General features: G+C 33.7%; 3 protein-coding genes and 2 long non-coding RNA genes across 6 annotated transcripts; 3 read left to right on the forward strand and 2 right to left on the reverse strand.

Annotated features, from left to right (window-relative positions):
* Positions 1-192: 192 nt before the first annotated feature.
* On the forward strand, positions 193-2556 carry LOC102617081 (uncharacterized membrane protein At1g16860-like). Its single transcript, XM_052442302.1, has 3 exons — positions 193-491; positions 1108-1263; positions 2345-2556. Exons 1-3 carry the CDS (start codon positions 408-410, stop codon positions 2420-2422), a joined length of 318 nt encoding a protein of 105 aa, XP_052298262.1. The 5' UTR covers positions 193-407; the 3' UTR covers positions 2423-2556.
* A 107-nt stretch (positions 2557-2663) lies between these two features.
* Positions 2664-4360, reverse strand: LOC112496244 (uncharacterized). The gene is made up of 4 exons (XR_008055057.1): positions 4159-4360; positions 3521-4045; positions 3322-3427; positions 2664-2969 (listed from the first exon to the last, which is right to left on the reverse strand). It is a non-coding gene; the product is annotated as an uncharacterized LOC112496244 (long non-coding RNA).
* A 171-nt stretch (positions 4361-4531) lies between these two features.
* LOC102630212 (RNA demethylase ALKBH9B-like) lies at positions 4532-7719 on the forward strand. Its single transcript, XM_006471019.4, has 6 exons — positions 4532-4879; positions 5279-5686; positions 5900-5985; positions 6071-6381; positions 6988-7059; positions 7153-7719. Exons 1-6 carry the CDS (start codon positions 4702-4704, stop codon positions 7499-7501), a joined length of 1404 nt encoding a protein of 467 aa, XP_006471082.2. The 5' UTR covers positions 4532-4701; the 3' UTR covers positions 7502-7719.
* A 5218-nt stretch (positions 7720-12937) lies between these two features.
* Positions 12938-22584, forward strand: LOC102629919 (phosphatidylinositol 4-phosphate 5-kinase 8). Of its 2 annotated transcripts, XM_006471018.4 has the most exons (11): positions 12938-13100; positions 13214-13297; positions 14431-14511; positions 14631-15713; positions 16678-16845; positions 17128-17293; positions 19167-19277; positions 19376-19563; positions 20342-20496; positions 21636-21807; positions 22153-22584. In XM_006471018.4, the coding sequence occupies exons 3-11, from the start codon at positions 14477-14479 to the stop codon at positions 22430-22432; spliced, it is 2358 nt and encodes a 785-aa protein (XP_006471081.2). In that variant the 5' UTR covers positions 12938-13100; positions 13214-13297; positions 14431-14476; the 3' UTR covers positions 22433-22584. The 2 variants fall into 2 exon arrangements, with proteins under 2 accessions (XP_006471081.2, XP_024952139.2); XM_025096371.2 differs by having other exon boundaries at positions 12953-13297.
* A 1866-nt stretch (positions 22585-24450) lies between these two features.
* On the reverse strand, positions 24451-26311 carry LOC107176003 (uncharacterized). Its single transcript, XR_001507431.2, has 2 exons — positions 24866-26311; positions 24451-24748 (listed from the first exon to the last, which is right to left on the reverse strand). It is a non-coding gene; the product is annotated as an uncharacterized LOC107176003 (long non-coding RNA).
* Positions 26312-27159: the final 848 nt, after the last annotated feature.

Consider the following 27159-nt stretch of genomic DNA (forward strand, 5'->3'; position numbering starts at 1 on the left):
ATATAGGCAATCCCTAAGTTAAGTTCAACGTAACATACGATCAGTTAATTTAAAACCGTCAGATATCTTGAATTTAGATCCAACGGATATTATTACATTTATACAAAAATAGTTGGAATGGCAAACCGGCTGAATTGGTTAATTGAAGAGATGGGCTACCGGATGAAACAGTTTGAATGCTTTTTGGCAAACCCAGGCGATTGATTGCTCTGCTGCCATTGAATTACAGAAGGGCTCTGCTGCCGCCGTTGAATTACAGAAGGGCAGGAAAGCCAAAGAAGAGGAGAAGAGGAGAAGAGTGAGAGGGGAATGCAATTACAAGGGTAGAAAGTGGAAGAATTGTCGATAACAGGGCACGAGACTTGCATTATTTTCCCCTCTCTCGATTTATCATTCGATATTGGACAATGCCATTCTCGAGCTATCTCTCAAAATTTCCTCTTTATCTCCCACGCCTCGTACCTCATGGCCAACTTGTTAAGATTACTGGGGTGGGCTCTCCTTTCGTTTCTTTATCTTTTAATTCAAATTAGCAATATATTTCTTTTTTACTTTCCCAGCACTGGTATCATTTCTTTAATTTTTTAACCAATCAACTCAGCTGCCACTTGTTTGGGTAAAATATTTCTTTAATTTAATTTTAGGACTATGGATTTGGCTATATATGCTTACTACGCCCTTGTGCAACAAGGTTTTGCTGTGGACTCACTCTATTTCTCTTAATTGCTGTTATGTTACTGAAATATATGTATATATCATGTGACTTTGGATTTCGAATCCATCTGTTCTGTTGCACTATAATAGTCTATAATCATCTACACCATTCACAGGCCCCAGATACCAAATTAAATTCTGTCAATATTATTGATAGTTTGATTGAGAAATCATATTGCAGCAGTGAAACTCGGAATCAGCTTAAACTTGGCTTATTACATTTTGAAGAAATCCATTATGCTGCTTTGTCTCTGTCTATAACTATGAATGGTGCATCTTGCTGACTTGTCTTTGTTTAACCTTTGCTCTCATTAGTGAATGCATGATATGCTAATTATTAAGTCAATGATATAAATGGAATGCCAACCACATTTCTTGCTCTGGTAATTTTAGTTAGCATCATGTGGGAGTGTCTCCCTGGAATCTTCATATGAAAAGGCTACCCGATGTATCTATACGTCAACTCTTTTGCATGAAAACAGAAGATTGGGTCTCAAGCCTGTGAACATTAACAAATCTTGCTGTCAGTGGAGTCTAGCATATTGCGAGGTTTGTAAGTTCTTCGACTACAACTTTGAACTCTACACCACACATAGTATCAACAATCCCTCATGTTTTCTTCAATTTTTTTTCCATGTCTGTTGCAAACACGAGTCATCTAATTTCTTGGCCTAGGTTAGTGCTTTTGTTACTACTCATGGAAAAAGGTTATTCATTGCTAGTTGCATATTTCAATTAGTGTGGTACCTTGACATTCAGATAAATAATTTTCATTATGCCTTTCCAAATATTTACTCCAATTATGCCACCAACTGAACTCATTTAATATATAAGTTGCTTTTCACTGCTACAACATTATTTGTCATGAAGTACTGCTAATTTTTGAAGGCACTATAGGATTTGCTCAGCATCAATCTGTGTTAAAACTTTTCATTGTCTCTTAGCAACACCTAGTTTGAATATTAAACATAAAATGACAGGCAAAAGTTTTTGTGGTCTAGTTCTGGAAACTATGGATTAAAATGGGTTTATGACTGATTTTGCTGGATTGCACTCATTATTTGTTGACAGAAGTTTTGCCAAAGATAACTTCCGTGGGACATTTGATGTTGAACAAGAATAGTGTAACAATGTTGAGATGAACTGAAATTTTGATGTATTATACCATAATGTGAGTCTCAAATTAAGTTCTGAAAATTTCCACATTGTTTGAACTCATGATTACTTGTGTGAGTCATCCAAAGTTTTCCATTTGCTACTGAGGCTGGAATTTATACAGATCTGAAAATGTACTCTTTATCTTAAGAAGCACATGTCTATAAATATCAAAATAAACTCAAATTTTGAATAGTTTGTCCGAAATACGCAAAATCTTTTACTTAAAACTTTGATTAAACAATTACAAGTTTCGGCTATTGCTTTTGTGGCTGCATCATCCATTATAGTTGATGTTGTTATTTTATTGATAGTCTCAGTGGATGTAATAACCTCCCGTGTTATGAAAATGACGAAATAACTTCATGTGTTGTACATTTTACTCATCTATTAGTATTTTCAAAAAGTTATTAGCGAGAATTAGTCGTGAGTTAAGCATTTAAATTGAAATTCTGCTTTCTTATTGAAACTTCAGGTTTTGCAGACCTTCATGCTCGGAGTAAGATGGCTGGATGCCTTGCGTTTTGTTGAAATTTTTTTGAACTTTTCTTGATATCAACGCTGTTATTAGGTGGTTGAGCATGTATTCAATTTGATTTTATTGAAAATAGAACCTCGTAACATCTTCAAAAAGATGACAATGTTGCAGATTTTGATTTGTTGCTATAAAGGTTGCTGGTTGCAGATCGGATTTTTGTATGGAAAGAGTCAGTTAATTTCCTAAGCATAAATATTTGTACAAGTGTATAATGTCAATTTCAAATGCCATTATTATTTCATTCTTCTGCAAACATTAATTTTGGCTTTGCAACAGTTAGCAGCCTGAAAATAGTACATCCATTAGCTTTAATTGAATCAAGGTTTGATACACCAACAAAATTGCGCAACTACTACAAGGAATACTTCACATTGGCATAATTAAAAAACCAAAATAGCATTGCTACCTGAAGTAGCCATTTAACTACGATTAATGTTATATAAGGTACTTTTATCAAGTTGCGAGTTAAAACTCAGAAATTCCATCAAAGTGCATCATTTTTTTGCATGAGAAGGAACTCATTTTCCTCGTTTACTGATGTGCACTAAGGTGATCCCGGTTCCTGTCATAAAAAGAATAATAGATTCACTTTTATGAAATAAAAAAATGATTACTGCTAAGGAAAACTATTATGCCTGATTTGTGCATAATGGATGTAAGAAGTTAAAAAAGTTCCTTGGATAAAACGAGAACTTAAATGGGGCAATAAAACTGTTGCGATTTATGCAGGAAACCAACCAAACAAGGTATAATGAATGCTCTATGTCGTCATTTCATTCATTACTACTTTTACAAAAGAATAACCGAAAATTTTATTCATGCCATGAAAATTTAAATGAAATGCACAAAGTTTAAATATCATATGCAAGGATCTGATCCAAGTCAAGACCACTGAATGAATGAAAGAAGTCAACCTCCTTCATTTGGTGGTTTCTTCTGTTTTCTGATCAAATGGGTTCTTTCAGTCCTGAGAGATAACCGCTCCAAGCTTCAAAGATTTGATTTTGCTTCTACAGAATGCTGCAAAATGAGCAAACCAAAATTATAAGAATCAAATTTAAGCAAAAGGGTCACTGAAAAGCACCAAGAATAGTTTTTTGAAAAATCCCTTACCTTGTGCTAATGGCTTTCAAATTCAACACTTCAATCTCTCCGAAAACCTCTTTTTTATTTCAAAGTTTGCAACTTTAACACCAATAAGAGAAAACCCTTTTACCATTTGCCATAACATCTGATAACAACATAACAGCTCTTCAAATATTCAAAACACAGCTTCAATATAAGCAGAAGAAAACAAGAAAGAGAGCTTGAAATGCAAATTAAAACTTGTAGATTTTGTTTGAAACAGGGCTCTCTCTGTTAACTGTTATTAATTTCCCATGCAAGGACAAGTGAAGTGAGAGACTTTGTATCGCCGATCAGATAGATGATAGTGAATGGTATGGAATCTGGTACGGAGCTGTCCACTACATCATTTCTGTTACAGAGACTTTTATATCACTTTGATTCACTGGCACTATTTTTCACAATCATGAAGGTCAATTCCCAAGTTTGATTCATCCAATCAATTTGTTACTCTCAAGTAACCAAAGAACATCAGCGTTACAACCAACCGAAAAGGGAGACAGAAAATAGTTTCTGAAAATAAGTAGAAAATTTAACCAAGCATCAGGATCATGGGTTAAATATGGAAAATTTAACTAAAATAAACAGATAATAAGAAGAATAACAACAGGAGGAAGAGGCATTACGCAATGATGTGATTGAGGTCTTGCGAACTGGTGAAACTGCCGACGCAAGAGTCAGTCACATTTCTTGTCTTGTGAGCCATAACGACTTCGGTGGTGGAGGATTGAATTTTGACGACGATTAGGTTGGAAGCGATGGGTAATTTGAAGGTGAAAACGACGTCGTTACGCCAGTCAAGACCGGCTGTAGAAAGGAGTATCTCGCGTTGCTTGTTTTTGGTGACCGGTTTCAACCGCTTAAATCAGTTTAATTTTATCACTTATGTATTCACTTGGCAAGCGTTTATTGACCAACCGATCTTTTCACTGATTGTATGTTCCAATAAACGTAACTCAGAGGGAAATAAACCCATGTTTTTTTTTATTTATTTAACGCCTAAATCCGTACAAACGGCGGCTCCCCTGGTTTCTTTTCTCCTTACACAATCTTGACTCTAAATCTTCTCTCTCTGTGTACTTATTTCTTAACAGCTACCTCTACTCAAGTGTACTTGACAATAATACTTCACCGTAGAATCTTCTCTTCGATTTTCTGACATAGGAGAGATGAGCAAAGACGTGACTAGAAACCCCACAAACTCCGGCGCCGGCGACGGCAACGGCAAGGTCCGCAAGAAGTTGCTGGAAACGTTAGAACAGCAAGACTTACTAGAGGTTCTATCAGAAGGGTTTTGCAAGCAATGTGCCTGTCTTTTGGAGACTCGCATTTTTAATCTCATCCATGGTATAATGAATTAAAGGCACCAACTTTGCAATTTTGTTTTTTATTTATTTATTTACTTTATTCTCTTTGAATATTTTGATTTTCTTTCCTTTTGGGTAATGCATTTGTTCTTTCTTGACTCTTGAAGTCTTCTTATTCTTGACTTTTTGGGGTGACTTGTGAGTTCTTGTTCTTAAATTTTCTATGTTTGATGTACTTTACTTGTGGTAGTTGATTATTTGGGTTTTATGAGTGTTAAATTCTGCACACTAATTTTTTAAGTCTTCATTTTTTTTGGACTACAGTTTGAATTCTTGTAAGGTTTTTGCTTTTTACTGTTTAATTCCATGCTATATGTTTTACTATTGAAAATCAAGATTCAGAAATTCTCTTCTCTTATGCTATTTGATGTGGTTGCAGATAAATTGGATCACATGTCGTTGTCGAGTGATAGCGCTGAGGTGTTGTCGTCTGAGCACTCCTCGGCATCAGGTGCTCCACCGCAGAATGATTCAGAATCTATGAGAAAGAGGCCCGATCAGCGAGACACGATATTGTGCCTATCCCCATTTTTGCCGAATGATAGGCTCAGTGGAGTTTCCTCCACAGCTGACCGTGGATTGTCCGAGGAGCAAAATGAGCAGATCAGGTTTTCCAATGTTGGCAGGAAAAAGGACTTTGTTTATATTGAGAGGATTGACGGGAAAGCAATAAATGTGTTGCGAGGTCTTGAGCTGAACACCAAGGTTTTTAATACTGAAGAGCAGAAGGAAATTGTTGAATCTGTCTACAAACTGCAACAAATGGGCCAAAAGGGGCAGCTTAGAGGTTTGTAGAAAAGCTTGCCTGTGTTTTTTCTAATGTTATGAGTTTTTCAGGGGAATTTGCAAGTATGAGATATATGTTAGTGTTGATGTTAAGGTTTCTTTGTTATTTGAACTTCTGGCATGAATGTCAGTGGAAATTAATATATAATAATATGCTGAAAATCTGATTCGTTGTGCTTATCTGATTCTCATTTTTCATTTCAATTCATTACAGAACGGACGTATTCAGAACCTAGAAAATGGATGCGTGGTAAAGGACGCGTCACGATGCAATTTGGCTGCTGCTACAACTATTCTGCGGTAAGCTTCCAATTCTCTTATCTGTTTCCTTTCAGGTTCATTATGTTCTATGAAGATTGTTCACTTACATCTCATAATGTATCAGGACAAAGATGGAAACCCTCCTGGCATTATTAGAGATGAAGAAGTTGATCCTCTGCCCCCGATGTTCAAGCAAATGATCAAGAGAATGGTCAGGTGGCACATTTTGCCTCCAACATGCATCCCCAACAGCTGTATTGTGAATATATATGATGAAGGAGATTGCATTCCTCCTCACATCGACCATCATGATTTTCTTCGGCCATTTTGCACTGTCTCGTTTTTGACAGAGTGCAATATACTTTTTGGTTCAAGTTTGAAGATTGTGGGTCCAGGAGAGTTCTCGGGGCCTATCTCTATCCCTTTGCCAGTTGGGTATGCTTTCTAAATTCTCTCTTCTGTTATTGATTATCAGTCACTTCTCTTCCCAAATGAAGTGGTTGCTTGTGGTGTTGGTTTTACATCTAATTTGAGTGGAATCTCTTTGCTCTTGGTGCTAGTGAAGCATTTCCTCATGAACTAGTCAGCAAGCAATCTATGCTTATTGTGTTTTCTTAAGTAACACCTTTTAATTGTAGCTGTTACTCTTAGACATGTATTCTAGTGGTTTTGTTGAGTTCATTACTAGCAATCTATGTTCATTGTGGTTTTGTCTCTAGCTTGAGTCTGGAGGAGTTGGGTGGTTGTGTCAACAGTGAGATGTAAATGTTATAATAGCAAATTAATCAATGAATATTGTTAATTGTGGAAGTTAAGCTAAGCTTTATTCATAGCTTGTACATAGCTTTATCATGTTAAAGGTTGCCCTCTCCATTGTGAGTCATTTTAGGTGATTTTGAGTGTCTAATGTTAAACTGAGAAATTGAGAAAGATTCATGTCCTGTGATGTGCAAATAAGAGTATGACATATCAGTTTCAAGTCATTTTTTCGATTGTCATGTTAAATTATGCTTCTTAGATGTTGCTGTCTGCATACTGCAGATCTGTGCTCATTCTAAATGGTAATGGAGCTGATGTTGCTAAGCACTGTGTTCCAGCAGTCCCAACAAAAAGGTACTTAATCTATCCTGCCCACACAGAAAGCAAAAATCTTTGCACTTTTTCTATTTCCATAATCAGTCTTTTTAATTTCCTCGTATATTGCAGGATTTCTATTACTTTCCGGAAAATGGACGACAGCAAATTACCGTACAAGTTTTCACCTGACCCTGAGCTAATGGGAATCAAGGCAATGGTTAATTCTCCCTCAAACAAATCACCAATTGAACAAAACAATCGTCAAAAGCCTCTTGCTTCTTATTCTCCTACCACTAAATCAGCATTCCAGCAGAAGAACCAGAACCGTAATAATAAAGTTCCTTCTGGTAATACCGAAACTCCAAGTCGATTGAAGAACAATTCATTCATCATTGAGAATGATGATTTTCCTCCACTGGGTAGCTCAAATTCTGGGAACCGAGCCAGGTTCACTAGAGCAGGATCGAGGCAGCTGTGAGGTTACGACCATATCTTCAAGTAACTCTGTGTGATTCATGTAATGCAATTCATCTGTTTTCATATTCAGTAGGATTATCCCAGTTTGAGGTACTCTATAGAATAATTCAACAAATGTCTCATCAATTCTTTTATTTTTTTGGGTTGTAGTAGTTGAATGACACAAAGGTGCTCATAATTTTTGTACAATTAATAACAAATATCAGTCTTGTGAGGACATGTTTCCAACTTCATGTATGTATCAAAAAGATAATCAGGTAAACAGATACATATATCTCTTCATAATGGCCAAATTAATGATGCTATCCTTTGATTTATTATTTTTTTCAAAGCAACCCCTCAATTTTTAATTATTGTACTTAAAGCTCAAAGCTAATCCATTATAACAGCCGAGCCCGGCTCAGCTGCCAACGTGCATGCAGGTACGTATCACTCATTTTGTCTTTTAAATATTTTATAATTGGTGAAAATTCTTATTTTAATTTAAAGTCAGATTGGTGTGATAAGATACGATTAGTTGATTAAAAATGTAAAAATAAAAATGAGTTAGGCAGGTTCCACTATATTTTTAATTCATCTAATGATTAAAAAAAATAATTATTACCACAGACTAATTGAATGAATAATACGACTGATAAGATACTGCCACGATTCTACTAAAAAAAAAGATAATGATAGAATTAACTTTTAAATCCTTGGAATTTTACCACCAAAATTCGGGTTCAATCACCAATGTCCTCTTCTCTGGCTACAAATGTCCAACTGCAAATGTATACATTTCTGAGATTTTATCCAAATCAATTGATTGGTGCAAGAGTCCAGATGAACTTATGAGCTCCGTGGCTTTAAAGATGGAAACTAAGTTTGAAAATATTAGGCCAATGCAGTTTGGCTTTGGCAATGGCCGCCATCGAAGATCCCCGATTCAAGATGAAGTTGGTGGAGTATCACTATTCTCAGATTTAGTAGTGTTTACTTTTTCTTTTTTTTATTGAATTGGAAATCATGCGGAGCGAGAATTTTGACATTAGAGAGTGAGAGTGAAAGTAAGTTATTAACTTATTTACTGGAGCGTGGAATAAAAATTGAATTACATTTATGTGTTTACTTTTTCTTAAATTGGGAGTAAATTATTTAAAATTATAGTTTCACTCTTATTTAAAGAAATGTATTTTTTAATCACAAAGCCAATAAAAAATATATTTATAAAATAAATTATTTATTTTATAATTAATTTTGATCATATAAGTTAATAATTATCATTATTATTCTTAATTATATAAATATCAAAATTTTATTATTTTAATTTTACTTTTAATTTTGAAAATTAAAAATTATTGATAAGAGAAATATAAATGAAACGTTGTTATTAATAACATAGTACAATTAATATTTTCTTAGAATAAATTATTTATTATTTATTTATTATTATTAAATAAATATAATGCTATTAAAATTAAATAAATATAAAAATATTATTTTTTAAATAAATATATTATGTAATATTATTATTAATATTCTATGAATATAATAATAATATTTTTAAATAAATGTAACATTATTTTATTTTAAAAAATATAATTACATTATATTTAATATTTTATTTTAATAAAATACAATTATGTTATATTTAAAGAGAAAAGTAAAAAGCCAATGGGCTACTCAACTCCCCTTTGATAGAGATTTATTTGGCTCCCCACTTTGGAGATAGAATAGATTTCTCTCTCATATTAAAATGATGGTTGTTGTTCGGGCTATGCTATCTTAGAACTATAAAAGAGAGTCTCGATTGATGTCTAATTGTAAAAATATCAGTAGAGTTCTAATTGTAATATATCAAAAAATAAAAAATAAAAAAAGGCAGAGGTGAGATGGGTGCGAATCCCACTCTCTCACTCTCACCCTTAAATAAATATGTAAACGCTAGAGTGTAAAAGCTCCCTATACTTCCCATTTTCACTCCAATAAATAAACACACCTTTATAGTAGTAATACATATCTGGAACGGAGTCAGGGAAGTTTCTGATGGTATTAAGGAACTTTTCAATGCATATGCTATCTACTCAGCCATGGTGGATCAAGGTTCTCCTTTTGCCAAGTAGCTTAACAAGCTCTGGCTATAATGATAGTACCGATAAATTAAAGGGCTTCGGCAAATTCCTAAACGAGAAAATACAGCATCATTCTTGGACAAGTGTTTAGAGAAGCTAGTGTTTCCTACTCGTAATTAGCATTTTCTTTGAATTTCCTTTACTTGGATACGCTCTATTCTATAATAGTTCATACTATGTTACAGATTATGTTAGTAACATAGCGAATGGGAGGGTCACACGCATCCTGAAGGAGAGAGAAAAAGTTAAAGCAAATATGTTGCTTACAGAAATTGTAACTTAATTAGCCGAGTCCTTCCATAATATATCATTAAATATTTCTTATCATAATTGTTTTATCAGAGATAATTACATTATTCGTAAACTTGTATAAGCTTTCTTGTATCAAACACATATATCCTTAATTACATTATTCATCCACAATGTTACTTTGCTTGTAGAAAGGCTCCATTTTCCAATAGTTTTAATTCTTCCATAATTATAAATTGATACTTATGACCAATTTTTTGTTCCATTGCTTTCTAGATTGCTATTATCTTACACAAATTTGTTCTTAACCTTCATATAGTTTCATCTGACCTCAATCTTGATACCCACAACCGATCAATACATTGTTGCCTCCTACGCACACAAGAGTTGTTACGAGTAAATTTGCCTTTTATTAGCCACCTTGACTAGGCTTGGCAAAATTTGGGTCTGGTTCGGGTTTTGGTATTGTCCGGGACCAGACCGGATGAGAAAAATACAAGACCGGACCCGGGTTAAAACTCGGTTTTTTTGGGTGCGGTCCGGGCTTGAGCCCGGCACCTTCCGGGTCCGGGTTTTCTAAACCCGCATGTGATAACTTCAATTTTTTTTTCTTCAATTTTGTCTTTCATTTCTCTAACAATGCAAATTTAAAAAAAGAAAATAATCAAATAAACTCATTCAATCTCAAACTTTAAAAAAAAAATAGTCAAATACAAATATATAACACACTAACAATGTAAGTTTTGCACAAATGATAAATTAAAATTATTTCAATCTACTTTCTAATACCTAAATTCATCTAATTTCTAACTTAAACTCATTCAATCTATATATAAAATAAATAAATTAAATTCAACAACACAATAATCACACAATAAATTTAAATAATATCCAACATATTATAAATTTATAATTTTATATTTATATATAATATATTTATATATTCTTTTTTTTAATTTATTAAAAAACCGGGTCCGGTCCGGGTTTCGGGTTTTGGTGTTGAACCCGGATCGGGCCCGAAAATATCCGGATTTAAGAATTTTAAATCCAGATTCGATTTTTATATGCATGCAGTCCAAATTTTGCCTGGACCGAATTGATCGGGTCTGGTCCGGACGGACTTTTTTGACACCCCTAAACTTGACTGCTTACATGCCTCAAGAGAAACGTGGCCAGCAGCTGGGCTTTGTGTCACTTTTACTTTTAAAACCAATGGTTATGTTTTAAGATAAAAAACAAAAACTGAGATACCTTGCCACGGTCGTAAGTCGTCGTAACATAGACGTGGCCCCAAAATTGACTTAAAAAATTATGCACGGGGATAAAAATGATGGTGACCTTTTCACAAGTTGACAAAATAAAATAAAATAAAAAGGCATAAACTGCTCCAATTCGTCCACGTGGACCCCCGACCAAAGAGACAGAAAAGTTAACAAAAACATGAATCCACGTCATGTGAGCGGAGGTTGCTATGGTACAGCATCCGTAACATACACACCCAAAGCAAATAGCACACGTGTCCTGACTTACAGAGAAACAGGCAATGCAAATGCAGGAAGCTTGGGGGGTTGGCTGAAGCAGCATCTGTAAGTAACTGTAACTGTAGAAAATCACTGCTCCCCCAACTCATTAAATAAAAAAAAAAAAGAAAAATTCGCCCGAGATTTCTGTGTCTTTTGTGGGACCCACTTTTGTTTGAGTGGCCTTTATTCGACGTTAACATCAGGTACACGCCTTTCTCTCCTATGCCATCCAATCGCCGCCGCCCAAATCTCATCCGGGTCCCACGTTAAATATATGTATCTTGAGCACCCGTTTTCCCCTAATCTGAGTTCCAATGAGGTTTTGCCGTGTTAAAAATGTTGATTTCTTTCTAAAAATATTTTAAATGCCAACTTTATAGGATTGATCCTTTTTTAAAAAAAAATAAATAAAATTGAAAGGAACCAACTTTCATAAGTTTGAAACTTTTATTTTATATTTGTGAAGGGCATCTCTACACCTCACTTAAAAACAGAAAAGAAAGTTATTATGCTTGATTAAGAAATGCGACCAAGATGCTCATATTCGATAAGTTTGGCATATATTCTATAGCCTGTTATTATTAGATAATAAAATTTTATTAATTTTTGTCGACTTTCTTATCATCTAACGGTATCAAATGCCTGAGTAAGATGGGTTTTGACATATTCTAATTAATTGTATTCATTTTAAAAAAGTAATTTATAAATCTTACATTTTTTTAATTTTTTTTCTAAATTAAAAGGTAAAGAGATGGACAAAGCCGAAATTCATATTCAATCTCTGTTACTTTTTCACAAGATTTGATGTAAATCTTATATTTTTTTTTTACTTTTTTTAATTTAAAAACTAAAGGATAAGTGTAAAGTTCAATTTCATTTTTTATCCGTTACTTCTCCTAAAATTTAAATTTGAGCGGCTAATTAAATAAAGGCGCGTGAAAAAAACTCAGCCATCTGCTGGGGCTTTTATAAATTTTATATGTTAAGTTACAATTTCTATAATTCAAATTAGAAAAAAATCTTATAATCTTAGTAATATCTTATGGCTTATTTAGATTTCAAGTTTTCTCCAAATTTTATATTGAATTCTTAATTGGAAAATATTTAAAGTATTTTCTTTAAAAAAAATTTAAACAAAAAATATGGCTATATTAATACTTGCATTTTAAAATATCTTCAAAATTCAAGAAAATTTGAAATGAACAACCCAAAAGCTCCATGTGTTGGACGCTTGGACATAAGACTTACTAATAGTTGTGTTGCAAAACTAACTAAAAAAATAAGAAAGTAATTTTCAAGACACCCACGATTTATAATGTATATTCTTAAGCTAAATAAAAAAATTATATAAAAGGTAAATTAATATAATAAAATATTTTTTTCTATTTATAAAATTTAAATTTTCAAAATATAAAATTCCATTTTTGAAAATAGTAGCAATTAGCAAAGGATACTATGGCTTGACTAAGATGTTTGCAAAATCCAAATAGGTCCCGCGTTTCGACACGTGGCAGGATGAACAGAAAACAGAGGTTATGATCTTCTTCTAAGAGTGCTTCTTCTTGCTGCATGTGAAAGTAAAACTAAAACTAAAAACTAAACAAAAATAACAGCTGAAAAGCAAAAGCCAAAAGCATTTATTCTGTAACAGAGAAACTTTTTGAACAAAGATTTGAAGTGTCAACTTCAAGCTGCAGAGCGATCTGTTTAGTTCATGGTCGGCTCTAAATCTTGAGAAGAATAAACAAATAAATAAATAGAAGGCATAATTTTTATCATATTTTATTATAACTTTTTTTTTTTTTTTTAATATGTGGGTTTTTGTTTTAGTGGGTTGCGTGAATCTAGGTTCATTGGAGATATATTCTTTGAGCTGTAGCCTGAAGGAAAGATTGAATTTTGAGAATGACCCAGGTTAGTTTTGTTTCTTCTCTTCTATAATCAGTATATTTGTTCATTTTCATTATTTGTTTTAGTGGTTGTTTTGAACAAAAATGAAATGAAATAGTCAATTTAGAGCAGTTCTATTTTAGATTCTAGTATATCAGCTCTGCAAGTATAGGTTCTGGATTCATTTTCGATCGAATTTGTTAGTTATGGTTCTTGTATATTTTATTATTAGAGCTGTAACTTATAATACTGATTAATTAGAAGATTCATTGCTTCCTATTAGAGCTTAAATACTATTGCTGAGCCTGTACCCAATGACAAGATTCAGCGATTCAGCCATTCAAAATGGTTAAAATTAGGCTGAAAATTGTATTACAATTTACAATCATTGTAGTTTTTTCAATATTTTTTCTTTCTGGCCTTTTAGATGTGTTATAATTGTGGCATTGGTGACCTGAAAGATAATTGCCCAAGTGAGAAAAGCTTGTGTGGTGCAAGGCTGCAAGCTGAGATAATTGTGAATGGGGATAGATAGATGTACTTAGGTTTTAGCGTCTTGCATTCAAGATTTTTGAAGAATTTTTTGAAAGAATTAAAAGGGTTGTAGACTGCGAGCTGAATTGTTAGAAGTCAGTTTTATTACCAATATTTTTAAGCTTTTGGGAGAGGCGGTTACTTCATATGATATCAAAGCCAAGTTTCGCCTCATGGCTTCATGTTGGGAAATATACATAATACAAGTGTTAAGAATATATTTGACCTGACTATTGGATTGATGAAAAATCAGTGCTATGAAAAACGAAGAGTTAAAAAGTTCTACACTATAAGAACTGATTTATTATGATAGCTAACTGATGTTTTACATTGACAAGCTGAATTGTTCTTTTTATTTTATGATCCCTATAACAACCAAATTTAAGGAAAGAAGAGAAAGAAAAATAAAGATTACAAAGATGAACCAATGAAAGAGTTGTAAAGTAGTGATGTAACTGATGACCAGTAGTCTTCTTTGGCGTTGTGAACACTGAAGTATATATTATGTTATTAAGAAGTTGCTGTTATTATGTGCTTCTTGACTCCATGGTCGTTATCCTTAATGTTCAGAAACCAGCTAGTGGTCTTATCAAACTTTTTGACTGGCTTGCTTTGTTATTTAGGGCATCTGAGATGGGACTTGTTAAAGCTGTTGAAAGCAGCTAGACTATGTCTAATTTACTAATCATGGAGGACACTGGAAGGTAGTGTACTTTCCTACTCTTTTCACATCCTCTGCCTGTCTCAGAAGGAAAACCAATCTGTATATACACCAACTTATTCTTTATTTTTTTAAATTTAAGTGAATTTCATGCTTTTCCAGGCTTAAAAAGTCCTTCACAAATGGAGACATCTATGTTGGTAATTTTGAGGGAGAACTGCCTCATGGAAAGGGAAAATATATATGGCTAGATGGAACAGTCTATGAAGGTGATTGGGAAGAAGGGAAAATGACAGGAAAAGGATATATAGTCTGGCCTTCAGGAGCAAAATCCGAGGGTGATTTCTCTGGAGGTTATCTTCATGGTTTTGGCACCTTCACTGGACATGATGGATCTGTTTACAGAGGGAACTGGAGGATGAATATCCGGCATGGACTTGGAAGAAAGGAGTATCCTAATTCAGACATTTATGATGGCTCATGGAAGGAAGGAGTCCATGAGGGTAGTGGTCGGTATTCTTGGAATAGTGGAAATATATATATTGGGAGCTGGAAAGATGGGAAAATGAGTGGTAGAGGGGTTATGAAATGGATGAATGGTGATATATATGATGGCTCTTGGCTAAATGGTTACAGACATGGGTCTGGAGTTTATATGTTTGCTGATGGGGGACATTATTCTGGAACATGGAGTAAGGGCCTGAAGGATGGAAAAGGAAAATTTTATCCTGCAGGAAGTAAACATCCATCTCTGAGGAGAATGTGTAGCAATCTAGGATATGATGACAATACAAAAGGATTGCCATCTCAAGGTTCTTCGATAAATTCAGAGGGAAGTGAGACCTCAAAGCCAAGAGTTAAACGTAGTCTGTCTGAGAGGATTTCAGTGGGGGGGCTCTTAAGAAGTTCTGGTCGAATATCACACAGAACATCATCATTGGATGGAAATTGGAGCCAACGCCATCCTTCTGTAGAGTCCATAAGTAATGACTTCTCATCCAAGTTGTTGCACGATTCAGATGAAAGTCAAAGTGACATGCCGGATGGGAGCCCTGTAGTTTATGAGAGAGAATACATGCAGGGAGTGCTGATGAAAGAGACAGTTAGGAATTATACAGAGCAAACACGGAAAGGAAAACCACGAAATAAGCATTCAGTGAAAGAAGTGAAAAAGAAGTCATGTGTGGACATCTTTGAAGGCCATCGAAGCTATTATCTTATGCTTAACTTGCAGCTTGGTATCAGGTAAAAGTATTGACATCGGAAGCCTTTTCTCAAGCAGTATACTTTTTCCTTTCCCTTTCCACAAGGTTAAATACTTTTATGTTTGTTATCTACATAGTCTGTTCTATGATTGTTGATGTTGTTGTGTCATTATTTGGTTCTTCCATGTTTTTATTATTCTTCCCTTTCCAACCTGGACTTGGAAAGACTATGCTTACTTCTGGTCTAGAATTGACTCGGAGTCATGAACACAGTGTCGAAAGTCTATGTGCTGGCACATCAATTGTAATGCCTTTTCTGTAATTTCATTCTGTCCTTTCTGTCCTAAGTGTTGGATTAATGCTGAGAATAAAATGGTCTTAATTGCTTGCTAAATTTGGATTAATATAAGCTTTGTGTAAATGCAATGAATAATAAAATAAAAGCAATCTTGTTGAGATCTTTACCATATATCATTTGCTCTTTAGTGAAATGCTATTCAAGCTGACCATTGCAAAATTTTATGTATCCCATTGTCTTTCCAAGTCTATTAGCTGATAATCCTTCCCTCTTCAAAAAGAGTGCTTGTTTGGTTTTCTCTGATCACTCTGAAGCCAGATAAACTAAAACTTAGATAGCTGTGCCCAAATTAATCAAGGGTGCAAAATTACCCGCTTGGCTCTTCTTCTTTTAAATAGTTATGAGAACATGTGATTTCCATTTTCGTTTACCACTTTTCTGATCTGCTAGATCCTAGCAAAGTCTGAGTTAACAATAGTTGATACTTTAGAGTTGGGTATTATTCCAAAGAGAGAAATTTCTTTGATAGACAATAGTTTCTGTGCCCAACTGAGCTGATTATCTTTGTTTGAAGGGCTTGTTAAACTGTTTTTCTCAGTTTGGAACTTGACAGTCCTTAATTTCTGTGAAATAATTAACTTTATGGTTTTGGTTATTAAAATTTATTGTTGGCCTTTGTTATAAATACCTGATTTAAAGTTCACAGGTATACTGTTGGCAAAATCACGCCAGTGCCTATGCGAGAAGTTCGATCCTCAGATTTTGGAGATCGAGCTAGAATAAGGATGTATTTTCCTAGAAAGGGTTCTCAGTTCACGCCTCCTCACAATTCCATTGATTTCAGTTGGAAAGATTATTGTCCGATGGTCTTCAGGTATCTACCTTGGTATTCAGTAATATATGCTAGGGAGACTGTCTATGTCTCAGCTTTGTTTTCCACATTCCATCTTGGTCTTCTTGATAGTGTACAAAATCACACTCATATGTTAGCTTCTGATAAAATTTTCTTATTGGAACTTAGCCCTTTCAAGCTAAGTGTTGTTTATTTCTGTTGCCATATGAGGGGTAGTCGACCAAACTATATGTATGATTGTTACCTTGCATTCCATGGCTTAGATTTCTGACTTTGTTCATGTGTATGATAATTTATTCTCAGGAATTTGAGGGAGATGTTTAAACTAGATGCAGCGGAGTATATGATGTCCATTTGTGGTGATGATGGTCTAAGGGAGCGTTCTTCCCCTGGGAAAAGTGGCAGCATCTTCTATCTTTCTCATGATGATAGATTTTTCATTAAGACATTAAAAAAAACTGAATTGAAGGTTTGAAGTTGCAGAACCAGTTTTAACGTTTTATTTGAATATATTTCGTACTTCTATTCTTGCAAGCATGTTTATTTACTTTATCTATTACGAATTTATTGTTCAGCTGATTTATGTAGAAAATTTTTGTTTTTATGATGTAGCCTTCGAAATTTTTGTGTATTTTCTTTGTCTTGACAGGAATCAGTTTGAGCTTGCAAAGGATTTTTAGTCTGTCTTTTCCATGATTTATCTACATTCCATTTTTCCTTTTTCCTGATATAAACCTTTCTAAAAATTTTTTATGAACTAAAAACATGTGGATTGGTTCCTTGATGTCAGATTTGTATATTTTGATTGACAGATCTGGAGTCCGGAGAGACTACAGATATAAAAGGACAATCAAATGATGCAGATAGAGCTTTAGATAGGGTTTGATCATGAAACATTATATAAGAGTCTGCTTTAGTTCTTTGATGATGTTTTCAGATTTCTTGTTACGCGGGTAAGTTAGTAATTGTAACCCTATTGTTTATAGTTCTCTAACAATTGACAGTCATTTCATTATGATGGCAATTACGGGTCAGTTGATGCAGAAAAGGGACTTTATTCATTTTCTATCTTCAGGTCTTGGGTTAGTCCATTGGTTGTTTGTAATCAAATTTCACCATAAGCAAGGTGTAGCAAAATCAGTTGGATATGATGATATAATCCCGTTTGCTTATCTTTCAAAAGATTATTTTGCATCACATTTTCTAGAGAGGACAGTGCCTGAGCAGATGAGGTACAATTAACAAGATTCTCATTGAGTAAAGTTAATTGGTTGAGTCGGAAGAGTTTCTATGAAGCAAAACATAGGAGTATACGGTTGCAGATTTGAGTTTTTCAGAATTCTCCAGCAAGGAGGCAATCCATTTCTGATATGCTGACTCCAATGAGTAGGAATAGTTCAAGGAAGAAAGGTCAGTGGTCTTGCTCGTTGATAAAAATGACTGAAGGAAAGGCCTGCCCGCCAGGGTTATTGATCATAGATGAGAGCTGTTTTCCTAATTAGAATCATCTGAATAATCATTCGTCCATTATGGATTATAATAGTGCAATGCCTCTACCTTAATAGTATCTCTATCTCTGCTGTTCTTGAACTTAGAATCAAATTGCTTTGTATGCTTTAGATCCATTATTTGGTAACTTACATCAGCCGCCAGAGGAATGGCTATCGAAGATGAGTTTCACTTGTGTCTCACTAACTGGAATCTTTAACTTCCTAGATTAGATGTGAGGTTCTGTTGGTTGGTCTCTGTTGCTTCCCGTTTCTTTCCTTTCGCCTTTGCACTGTCTATTATCAATTGGTGAATCCTTTCTCTTATCAAAACTTAGAGGAAGAAATTGAAATGGATAGTTAAAGACGAAAAGGGAAATACCTAAAATAAATGAGTTTAGTTAGAATGAAATAGGAAGTTAATTTGGATGTTTTAATTGTGATAACACAATAGTCGTACCACTCCATTGGTTTTGGGGGGTTAGAAGGACAGTGAGAGGGAAAAGATTTGTCTTCAGGTGGTAAACACTAGGAGTGCTGAGGCCAAATATGATTACATTCAGTTAATCTCAAATTTCTTAAGGTTGGAAAGTCAAGTCAATTATGTTGGAGATTTTACATTAATTTCAATTGGAAAATTTTGTCAAGTTGTTTCTTACTTTACAATATTTTCACTTCTCCTAAATATATGTAATTTTCTATGTTTAGTTTATTTGTACCTTTTGAACTTGCTCTGCAATCCAAAACTGAACACTCAACTGAATTCAAAAGAGTAAAAAAATGAGCTAGTTAAACTTTCTATGACTGAAAGAGAGTTGGACATGAGCATTTATATTTTGTTTCCCTTCTGTGCAGGTCTTACTCAGAATGCTACATGAGTATTACATTCATGTGAAGAAACATGAAAATACACTCATAACCAAATTTTTTGGACTCCACCGGATAACATTACGGGGAGGAAGAAAGGTATGTGCTAGCCCTTTCTAGAGCTCTGGTTTACCTTCTGTTATGTATTCTTTTACTTATGATCATTAAGTGCTTCTGTTATTGTTTTTGGTTTTCAGGTGCGGTTTGTGGTCATGGGGAATATGTTTTGTACAGAATTACGAATTCACCGCTCGTATGATCTAAAGGGATCAACAGTAGGAAGATGTACAGACAAAGATAAAATCAAGGAAAATACCACATTGAAGGATCTTGATCTATCCTTTGAGTTTCAAATGGACAAGTTGTTACGGGAGTACCTTTTTAAGTAAGTGTTGGAAAATGATGCTTGCATAATTCATTTATGAAAATGTTTGGACCAACTTTTGGTATTCAAATAAATGTGACTTGTTTTGGACACATTTTTATGTTTTTTATGTTGGACCATAGGATTCTTGAAATATTAATCATATATCATTATTTATAAAATTGCAATCTTTTCTTTTTAATTAATTCTAAAACTTTTCAAGAGTTTTGCTGGTAAAACTTCATACTTCAAAGACTGTTATTCTGATCCTTGGTCAGTTGGTTTCTTCCACAGAGTGACATTTTTTATACCTCATTCCACTTTTTAGCTAATCCAAAATATAAGCACGTCAGTAGCAACCACACTAAATTCTTCAAACTTGGAGTCTTCAGTTATAAGGTCGTATACAATTTTCAATCTGATTGCATACCTTTCAGCTTCTTGCTCACCATTGATATCTCTTTTGCAAGATCCACCAACGGAATATTGTGAATGATTTTGAGAAGTAAGATTTTAGATGGGTAAAAACATTGGAAGTGTTTCTACTTTTCCTTTTGTGCACTTTTTCCATTTCCACCAATATTTAGTGCTTCTTTTTGAATGGCCTTTTACATTATTCATCCTGCTAGTAGTCATCAAACTGCTGTGTTGACTGCAGATATGTTGATTTGTTGTTAGTGCGATTACATATACATGAATAGAGAAATGAAGGATTGCATTGTGCATTTCATTGATAATATTATTATTTTATACATTTCTAATTATCATTGGAATTTTTCTTCTTTCTTGTAACTTGCAGACAAATTTCAATAGACTGCGAGTTCTTGGAATCTCAACAAATTATTGATTATAGCCTGCTGTTGGGATTACATTTTAGAGCCCCTGAGCATCTGAAGGCCTTACTAGAACTTCCAACTACAGCAACCAACTCTGACAGTTTACCTCGTACTGATGGTATATATATTGTTTTTTGTCATAAATATGCTTATATTTCAACTTGTATTCTCTTGCTTGCATTTACGTAAGTTATGCTTTAGGGTGGTTTTTTTAAGCCTGAGAATTTTTCATTTGAAAATATTGCTCAACTTTAAGCATGTAGGAAAGGTATTTGTAAGGTTATTCTGCAGTTAGAACATGTTCATAAGTTGACTTTTCTTTGGTCAAATTACTGCATTTTCATTGGGGTATAAGACTTAATTGCCTAATTGATTGGGGTTCACTTTATAAAGGTGTTGAACATGCCTGTTTATATTTTTCAGAGGTGTTAAAGTCCAATATCTTTAAGATTTGTCCTAATTATGGGGGCACTCCATGATAAAACATATTGAGCAATTAATCTGAATGAATGCTGTAGAACATGCTTGAGCATAGTAAAGGGCAGTGCTGGTGATCCATCAACCTGTAATTTTATTCAAGTTTCCAGTGCATCTGAAATATCTGTTCTAAACCATATACATCTGATGTACAAAATATTAGAACTTTATATTGGCCTTATCAATCTAGCATTAATTATAGAAGAAGAAAGAAATTAAAAACAGAGAGAGAATAGGCATGTTGAAGTTACTTGAGTCTTGATTCATTCCCCAGAACCATATTCTTTTTTTAATGTTGGGTATTTCTTTTTCATTCTAATGGACAAACTGCTCTTCCGTGTGCATCATTGGTCATCAGTGTGGACTAGCATTAAAATGGGAGTTAGGCATTATAGCTGCAGGAAAATCAATGTTGCATACAGGTTTTGTACAAATTTTTGTATCTCCTATTGCACAGCTAGTGACAACTTAAGGATTTAGACATCTGTGTTACATGCTATTTGGGAACTGCTTGGTGAATCTTTGAGAGTGATCCAAGAAAATAGAAGATGTTATTTCAGTGAGAAAATAGAAGATGTTATTTCAGGGAGAAAAAGAGAGCGTCACTGTAAGGATTTATTCTTCTCTTTGAATAATTAGTTAATCTCAAGTCACTGTGATCTGTTTCTCATTCTTTTTGTGTCTGTATGCTTGTGTGTAAAATTTAAGTACTTGAGAGTGGATTTGGTCTGCCTTGGCTTCTATTATATAAATTAGTTGCTCATTTTCTGCTTTCACTAGGTATAATTGGCTCACAAGGGGAGATCATTATTCCTCCAAAAGGTCTGCTCCTTGTAACTCATGAACCTAGCTTCGTCAGCACTGCACCGGGGCCTCACATCAGAGGAAGTACATTGAGAGCGTTCTCTGTCGGTGACAAGGAAGTTGATCTCTTGATCCCAGGCACCGGAAGGTAACCTCTCTGGTTCTAATGTGTTAGACCAAAATTTGGCATCATGCTTAATAAACCTTAATCTCTGTATGTTTGTGTAAAGTTGACCCCAGTGACCTTATGATACACTCAAATCTTTTATTAACAGCTATCAAACTCTGTTAATCATTCGGTAATTGGTATCATCTCTGCTAAAACATGTCGATAATATAACTAATAATGCTGTAATACCAGTAACTTGGAAACTAATTTGAAGCTTGCAAACTCAGTCCTGAGGCTCATGCATTTCTGGATACTGTGACGTTTTGCAGTATGAATACTCGTCAAGGAGCATATATTTAAACTAGGTGCTTGCTTATGTTTCAGGTTTAAGGTGCAGCTAGGAGTAAACATGCCAGCACAGGCTAACCACAAACTTCTCGATAACGAGTGTGACTCGAACGAAGTTGAGCTTTTCGAGGTCTATGATGTAGTTCTCTACATGGGCATAATTGATATACTGCAGGAATACAATGTGAAAAAGAAAATAGAGCATGCATTCAAATCGTTGCAATTTGATCCTCAGTTAATATCTGCTGTTGAACCGAAATTCTATGCCTCACGTTTCATCAACTTCTTGAAGAAAAAATTCCCACAGCAACCATAATTTACAAACCTGGTAGTTTCATATTTACTGGTTACTGCCATTGTTGTATAGGTAAAGAAAATTTTCCAACACGAATTGCTTCTGCATTCATTCATTGTAAAGTGATATCATAACCTAATAAATGAAATCCATGTTTAATGTTTTTGATGAAATATTGTTGTTTCTTTAAATTTTCTTTTAGGAATAAATTTGGGGCTTGTCTCTCGCTCTTTCCCAAAGAACTCAAATTAATTTATGTTAAATCAATCTCGGTCCTTCAAGTTACTTAATTAATGTCAAATTTCTGTAATTATTTTCTTAAAGCTGGATGAGTTCACAAAATTTGAGGGAGTCCTGCCTTTGGTCTAAATATACATTAGTCAATTGCTTTTTGCCTTTTCCCTGGAAAAGGTATAATGTATATGGGTGGTGTTGTTGACATCATAAGAGATTAATGACAATTTTTGAAAACTAATTAAATGGGGGGTGTGGGTGAAATTTTACTCCACTTTCAAGTAGGGTTTCGGAAATCTTATCTATCGATGATAAAACACATACAGGACAGTTTTTTTTTTTTTTAATATTGTTATACATGATTATTAGACAATTTTTTTTTTAATACTGTTATATAGGATTATTGGACAATTTTTTTTTAATACTGTTATATAGGATTGTTAACAAATTCTACAATTGGAACCTTCGTAGTGGCATGTACTCCTCTAAAGCGTTACCCAAATTCTTTAAATCCTCTCAAATATTCGAGAGTTGTCCACTCCACTCACATTTTGTGAAGGATAGATTGGCTCCACTCAATTATTTGATAATTGGGAGAGGATTGTAAATAACCTCCATAAATGCTTTTATAGAAGCTCGAATCCTTACACTCAACATTGTAAGTGTAAGGGCTCTCCCACTGGACCAAAGGCCCATTGGTCATACATGATAGTTTTTAAGGATTAATTTCTCAACTAAAATGGATGAAATCTTGTGAATTAATCATCTTTTCCCACCTTTATTATTACCACCACCACCACCACAACTCTACTACTACTATTATTCACTTTGAACCATAGGTTAATTTTTATCTAATTCAATTCCCATACCTCGATATGAAAGAGAGGCACACACTTCACATCCAATGGTGCTTGATTAATCTTGCGATTAATTGCTCTAGGAGGGCTATGTAAAAATAAAATTTATCATATTAAAAAAAATAAAGAATTAGCTTTAGCATGGCTCAGTATGCAAGACAAGATGGAACTCGAAACCGATGAGATTTATAATTTCCTCATCTCTTACTTGCAAAAGCCTATTTCTCAATTTTAATCTTACATGAAAAACCGAAATTCTACCACCACAATTGTAGTTAGAAAGTTATTAACCTTATGCTCATGAATAAGTAACCTTGGAGCTTTTCTTTAAGATAAAAGAAAATAAATTATTTTCTTTCAATTTCCAAACCAAATAGCTTGGTCATCAAGTATATATTCAGTATTCCTGAATTATAGGTATACAGATTCTTCTATGATTAACTAGTTAAAAAATATGCATGACAAGAATTTAATAGAGGAACATGTTATGCACTAAGTTAAGAGTACATAAAACTTTATTCCATATTTTTCTTACAAATCGAGTTTAAAGAGGCATTTACGATAGATGGTGCAACCTTTCAATGATATTATAACACTGTGTGACTTTGTCAATATTTTTTTTTTTTTGAAAAAAATGATGGGTGTGTTTTATTCGAAAAAATAAAATTAAACACTATTTTTTCCACCAATAAATAAATATATTAGCATCTTCATAACATCAGATTGTAAATTCATGTGTTACAAAACCATTTCGAAACGGAATTTTTTGTTTTAAATGTAATTTGAAATATTTGTATACTCAAATAAGAGTTGGGGATCGAGGAGGGGGGGGGTTCTTGGGTTGTAGTTCCCTTCAATTAATTGAAAATATAAGGGCCTAATATTTGGCTTAAATTGTGCTTAAATTAAACATCCATACGAATTGATCGTGATGTATACGAAGCTGCAAAAACAAAATTGAAGTCCAGTTTCTATTCTTCATCTTTTGACTGAAAGTACAAATTTCAGAGATTCATGATCAAAAAGCACACAGGACACAAGATATATACAACAGCAGCAGTGGTGTTACTTTTTTACAACAATGAATTAAACAAAAACGCAACATATTTTTGTTCCTAATAAACAAAAGTTTTCAATAAAGGCCTCACTGATTCCTATATATATATATATATATATAGACAGACATAACCCCCACATGTCTCATCAAGCTTCAATGCATTGAATACTGAATACTCCATTAACCTCTCTACCAAAAAAAAAGACAGTATTAGTTGCACATCAGTTACATTTCTTGTCATTAAATTTCAGGAGTTACGCAAAATAAACAACAAATAATTTTTAATCAATGAAGAGTAAAACTTACCCATTAAGCTATGCAAATATGGACTCATCATCATTCATTAGTACTGCTTTCACAGAATAGACAAAAAAAATAATAAAACGAACCTAAAATTGTAGGTTTAAAAACACAAAAAGAGAGAAAGAGAGAGATGGCTTTGACTGCTTTTTTAACTAATAGTAGAAGTAATAATAATTTCAGTAAATAAACAACTAAAGCTTGTTGTTCAGAAACCCTAAATAGTTTCTTTCCATTTGTTTTTGACAATTTTTTCCCTCTATCTTCTTCTAATAAAATGATCATAATCCAATGATTATCTTGTTCAAAATCAGAATATACCCAGGCAACAATTCCAATTGGGAAAGAGAGAGAGAGAGCGAGAGAGAGAGGAAATAATTTTTTAAATCATTGCTTTTTTTATGTTTCTGTCTCATTTTTTCTCGAGAATCAAACAAGAAAAGAAAGATGCAAAGCCAAAAAAGACGTGGTCAACAGAAAAGGCTGAAGCAGATAAAATTAGAAAAGAAAATAAATTAAAGTCAATGGCATCTCCCGAACTTGTTTGTTAATGTTTTTTACTAAGCGGGTCAAAATGATTCCATGCAAACTCCAAATACGGAAAATTTTCTCGAGAAAATAATAAAGAACAGAGAGAGGTAAAGAGAGAGAGAGAGAGAGAGAGAAAACTTTTACCAATCACCAATCACCACAATTTTTTTATTTTCCCCGGAAAGTATCGTCACTCATCACCACCACCATCATAATAGCAGCTTGAGAAAGAGAGAAACCGTCGGTTGACGGGAATGAAGCCTGGTCCGAGATCACATAGGCAAATAACATAATTTTCCTGGAAAAATAAAAGCAAGAAAGAAAGTCCGAGAAAATTTTGAAAACCTAGATGACCCTCGAGCCAAACAACATTCCCATCAACCATAACCTCTCAAAAAAAATCAAACAATGAATTTGATTCTGAAGGGAATGAAGCCTGGTCCGATACCCTTTTTTCATGATAATTATAATTATATAATTATAATTATTATTAATGCATCGAGCCAGACAACAGTCCCCTCAGAAACAATCATTTTTCTCCCATCCATCGACTTTCATGGCTTCCTGCTCTCAAAACCCTAAGCTAACCCAGATGAGAACATATAAGAATTTAGATCTCATCAAAGAAAGAACAGAAACGAAAACAAATATTTTTTTTTCTTTTTGTTTAAATGGGGAGAGGGTTAAAAGAAAGAAGCCCTAGGGCACTTTGGCTTTATAGAGAGAAGCAGAGATCGATGATAACATGAACAGCATCGGTTGCCGAATGCTGACATCTTTCTCTCAGTCAGAAGAGTAGTATCGGGAATGATATATATGGAAGACTCGCTTTTGCATAGCGCGTGTATCACGCTCCTTGAGTTAATTAAATTATATATATATAAACGTATATATATTATTTTCAATTTGTAATTCTATTGCAATTTTATTCTTTTCCTCCCATTTTCCAGAGGTTCACATCATTATTTGCTCAATATAGATTAGGGGAGAATCCTAATCTTTCAAAATGTAATATGCTTTACACGTTTTGCCCCAAAATTCATATTCTCATATTTAGACAAAAAAATCAATTAAAGATTTAAAAATATTCTCACGAATTTTCTTGAAGTGGTATGCTTAGAGAGATCTCTAAATTGATACGAAGATCTTTCTAATTGGTTAGAATCTGTTACTTAAATAGAACTAGATCTTAAGAAACCATATCGAATACTTGATGCGATAAATAATTAAATATCAATGAAATAAATTGTTTCAAGACAACCCTAACGGAATTGACTTGAATTGCATGATGAAATCCATTAAAAAAAAAAAATTCAATAGGCTTTAGCAATCGAACGAGTCTTCTTCCAAAAAAAAAGATTAGCAATTGTATTCTTTTGATTTCTTTAAAAGTGTTGAGAGTAAGATATCTACGATCTAATCTTTTCAATCAAGGTTTAATTAAAGACCCAAGTGTTTAGCCTTTAACAAAGAAATTATGTAGATAGTCTTTTATAATTACCAAGAAAACTATATTGAAGCTCAAACGGCTCTACCCGAAACCCAAATCGATATCGTCAAAAATACAATTTATTTAGAACTTTCACCAATTTTTACACAAAGTTTAATTATTTGGAATCCTAAAATATATTTTTTCAAATTATTAATCCCAAATTTATAGAGTTGGTTGTTTATTCGATAGTGGATGGGTGGAACACTAACTTACACTAAATTATGGTTATGAACTCAACCAATAAACATAGCAATAGGATAGTAACGCTACATTTCTA

This window comes from Citrus sinensis, chromosome 5, assembly GCF_022201045.2.
Source record: "Citrus sinensis cultivar Valencia sweet orange chromosome 5, DVS_A1.0, whole genome shotgun sequence".
NCBI lineage: Eukaryota > Viridiplantae > Streptophyta > Magnoliopsida > Sapindales > Rutaceae > Citrus > Citrus sinensis.

What these genes read in the sequence shown, in the direction of transcription:
- LOC102617081 (XM_052442302.1), top strand. Translation starts at nt 408, where the DNA reads ATGCCATTCTCGAGCTATCTCTCAAAATTTCCTCTTTATCTCCCACGC. An exon ending in AACTTGTTAAGATTACTGGG is followed by an intron (nt 492 to 1,107) that starts GTGGGCTCTCCT and finishes TGGTAATTTTAG; the next exon opens with TTAGCATCATGTGGGAGTGT. An exon ending in GGAGTCTAGCATATTGCGAG is followed by an intron (nt 1,264 to 2,344) that starts GTTTGTAAGTTC and finishes TTGAAACTTCAG; the next exon opens with GTTTTGCAGACCTTCATGCT.
- LOC102630212 (XM_006471019.4), top strand. Translation starts at nt 4,702, where the DNA reads ATGAGCAAAGACGTGACTAGAAACCCCACAAACTCCGGCGCCGGCGAC. An exon ending in CATTTTTAATCTCATCCATG is followed by an intron (nt 4,880 to 5,278) that starts GTATAATGAATT and finishes ATGTGGTTGCAG; the next exon opens with ATAAATTGGATCACATGTCG. An exon ending in GCTGCTACAACTATTCTGCG is followed by an intron (nt 5,986 to 6,070) that starts GTAAGCTTCCAA and finishes ATAATGTATCAG; the next exon opens with GACAAAGATGGAAACCCTCC.
- LOC102629919 (XM_006471018.4), top strand. Translation starts at nt 14,477, where the DNA reads ATGTCTAATTTACTAATCATGGAGGACACTGGAAG. An exon ending in TATTGTCCGATGGTCTTCAG is followed by an intron (nt 16,846 to 17,127) that starts GTATCTACCTTG and finishes ATTTATTCTCAG; the next exon opens with GAATTTGAGGGAGATGTTTA. An exon ending in TTGATCCCAGGCACCGGAAG is followed by an intron (nt 21,808 to 22,152) that starts GTAACCTCTCTG and finishes CTTATGTTTCAG; the next exon opens with GTTTAAGGTGCAGCTAGGAG.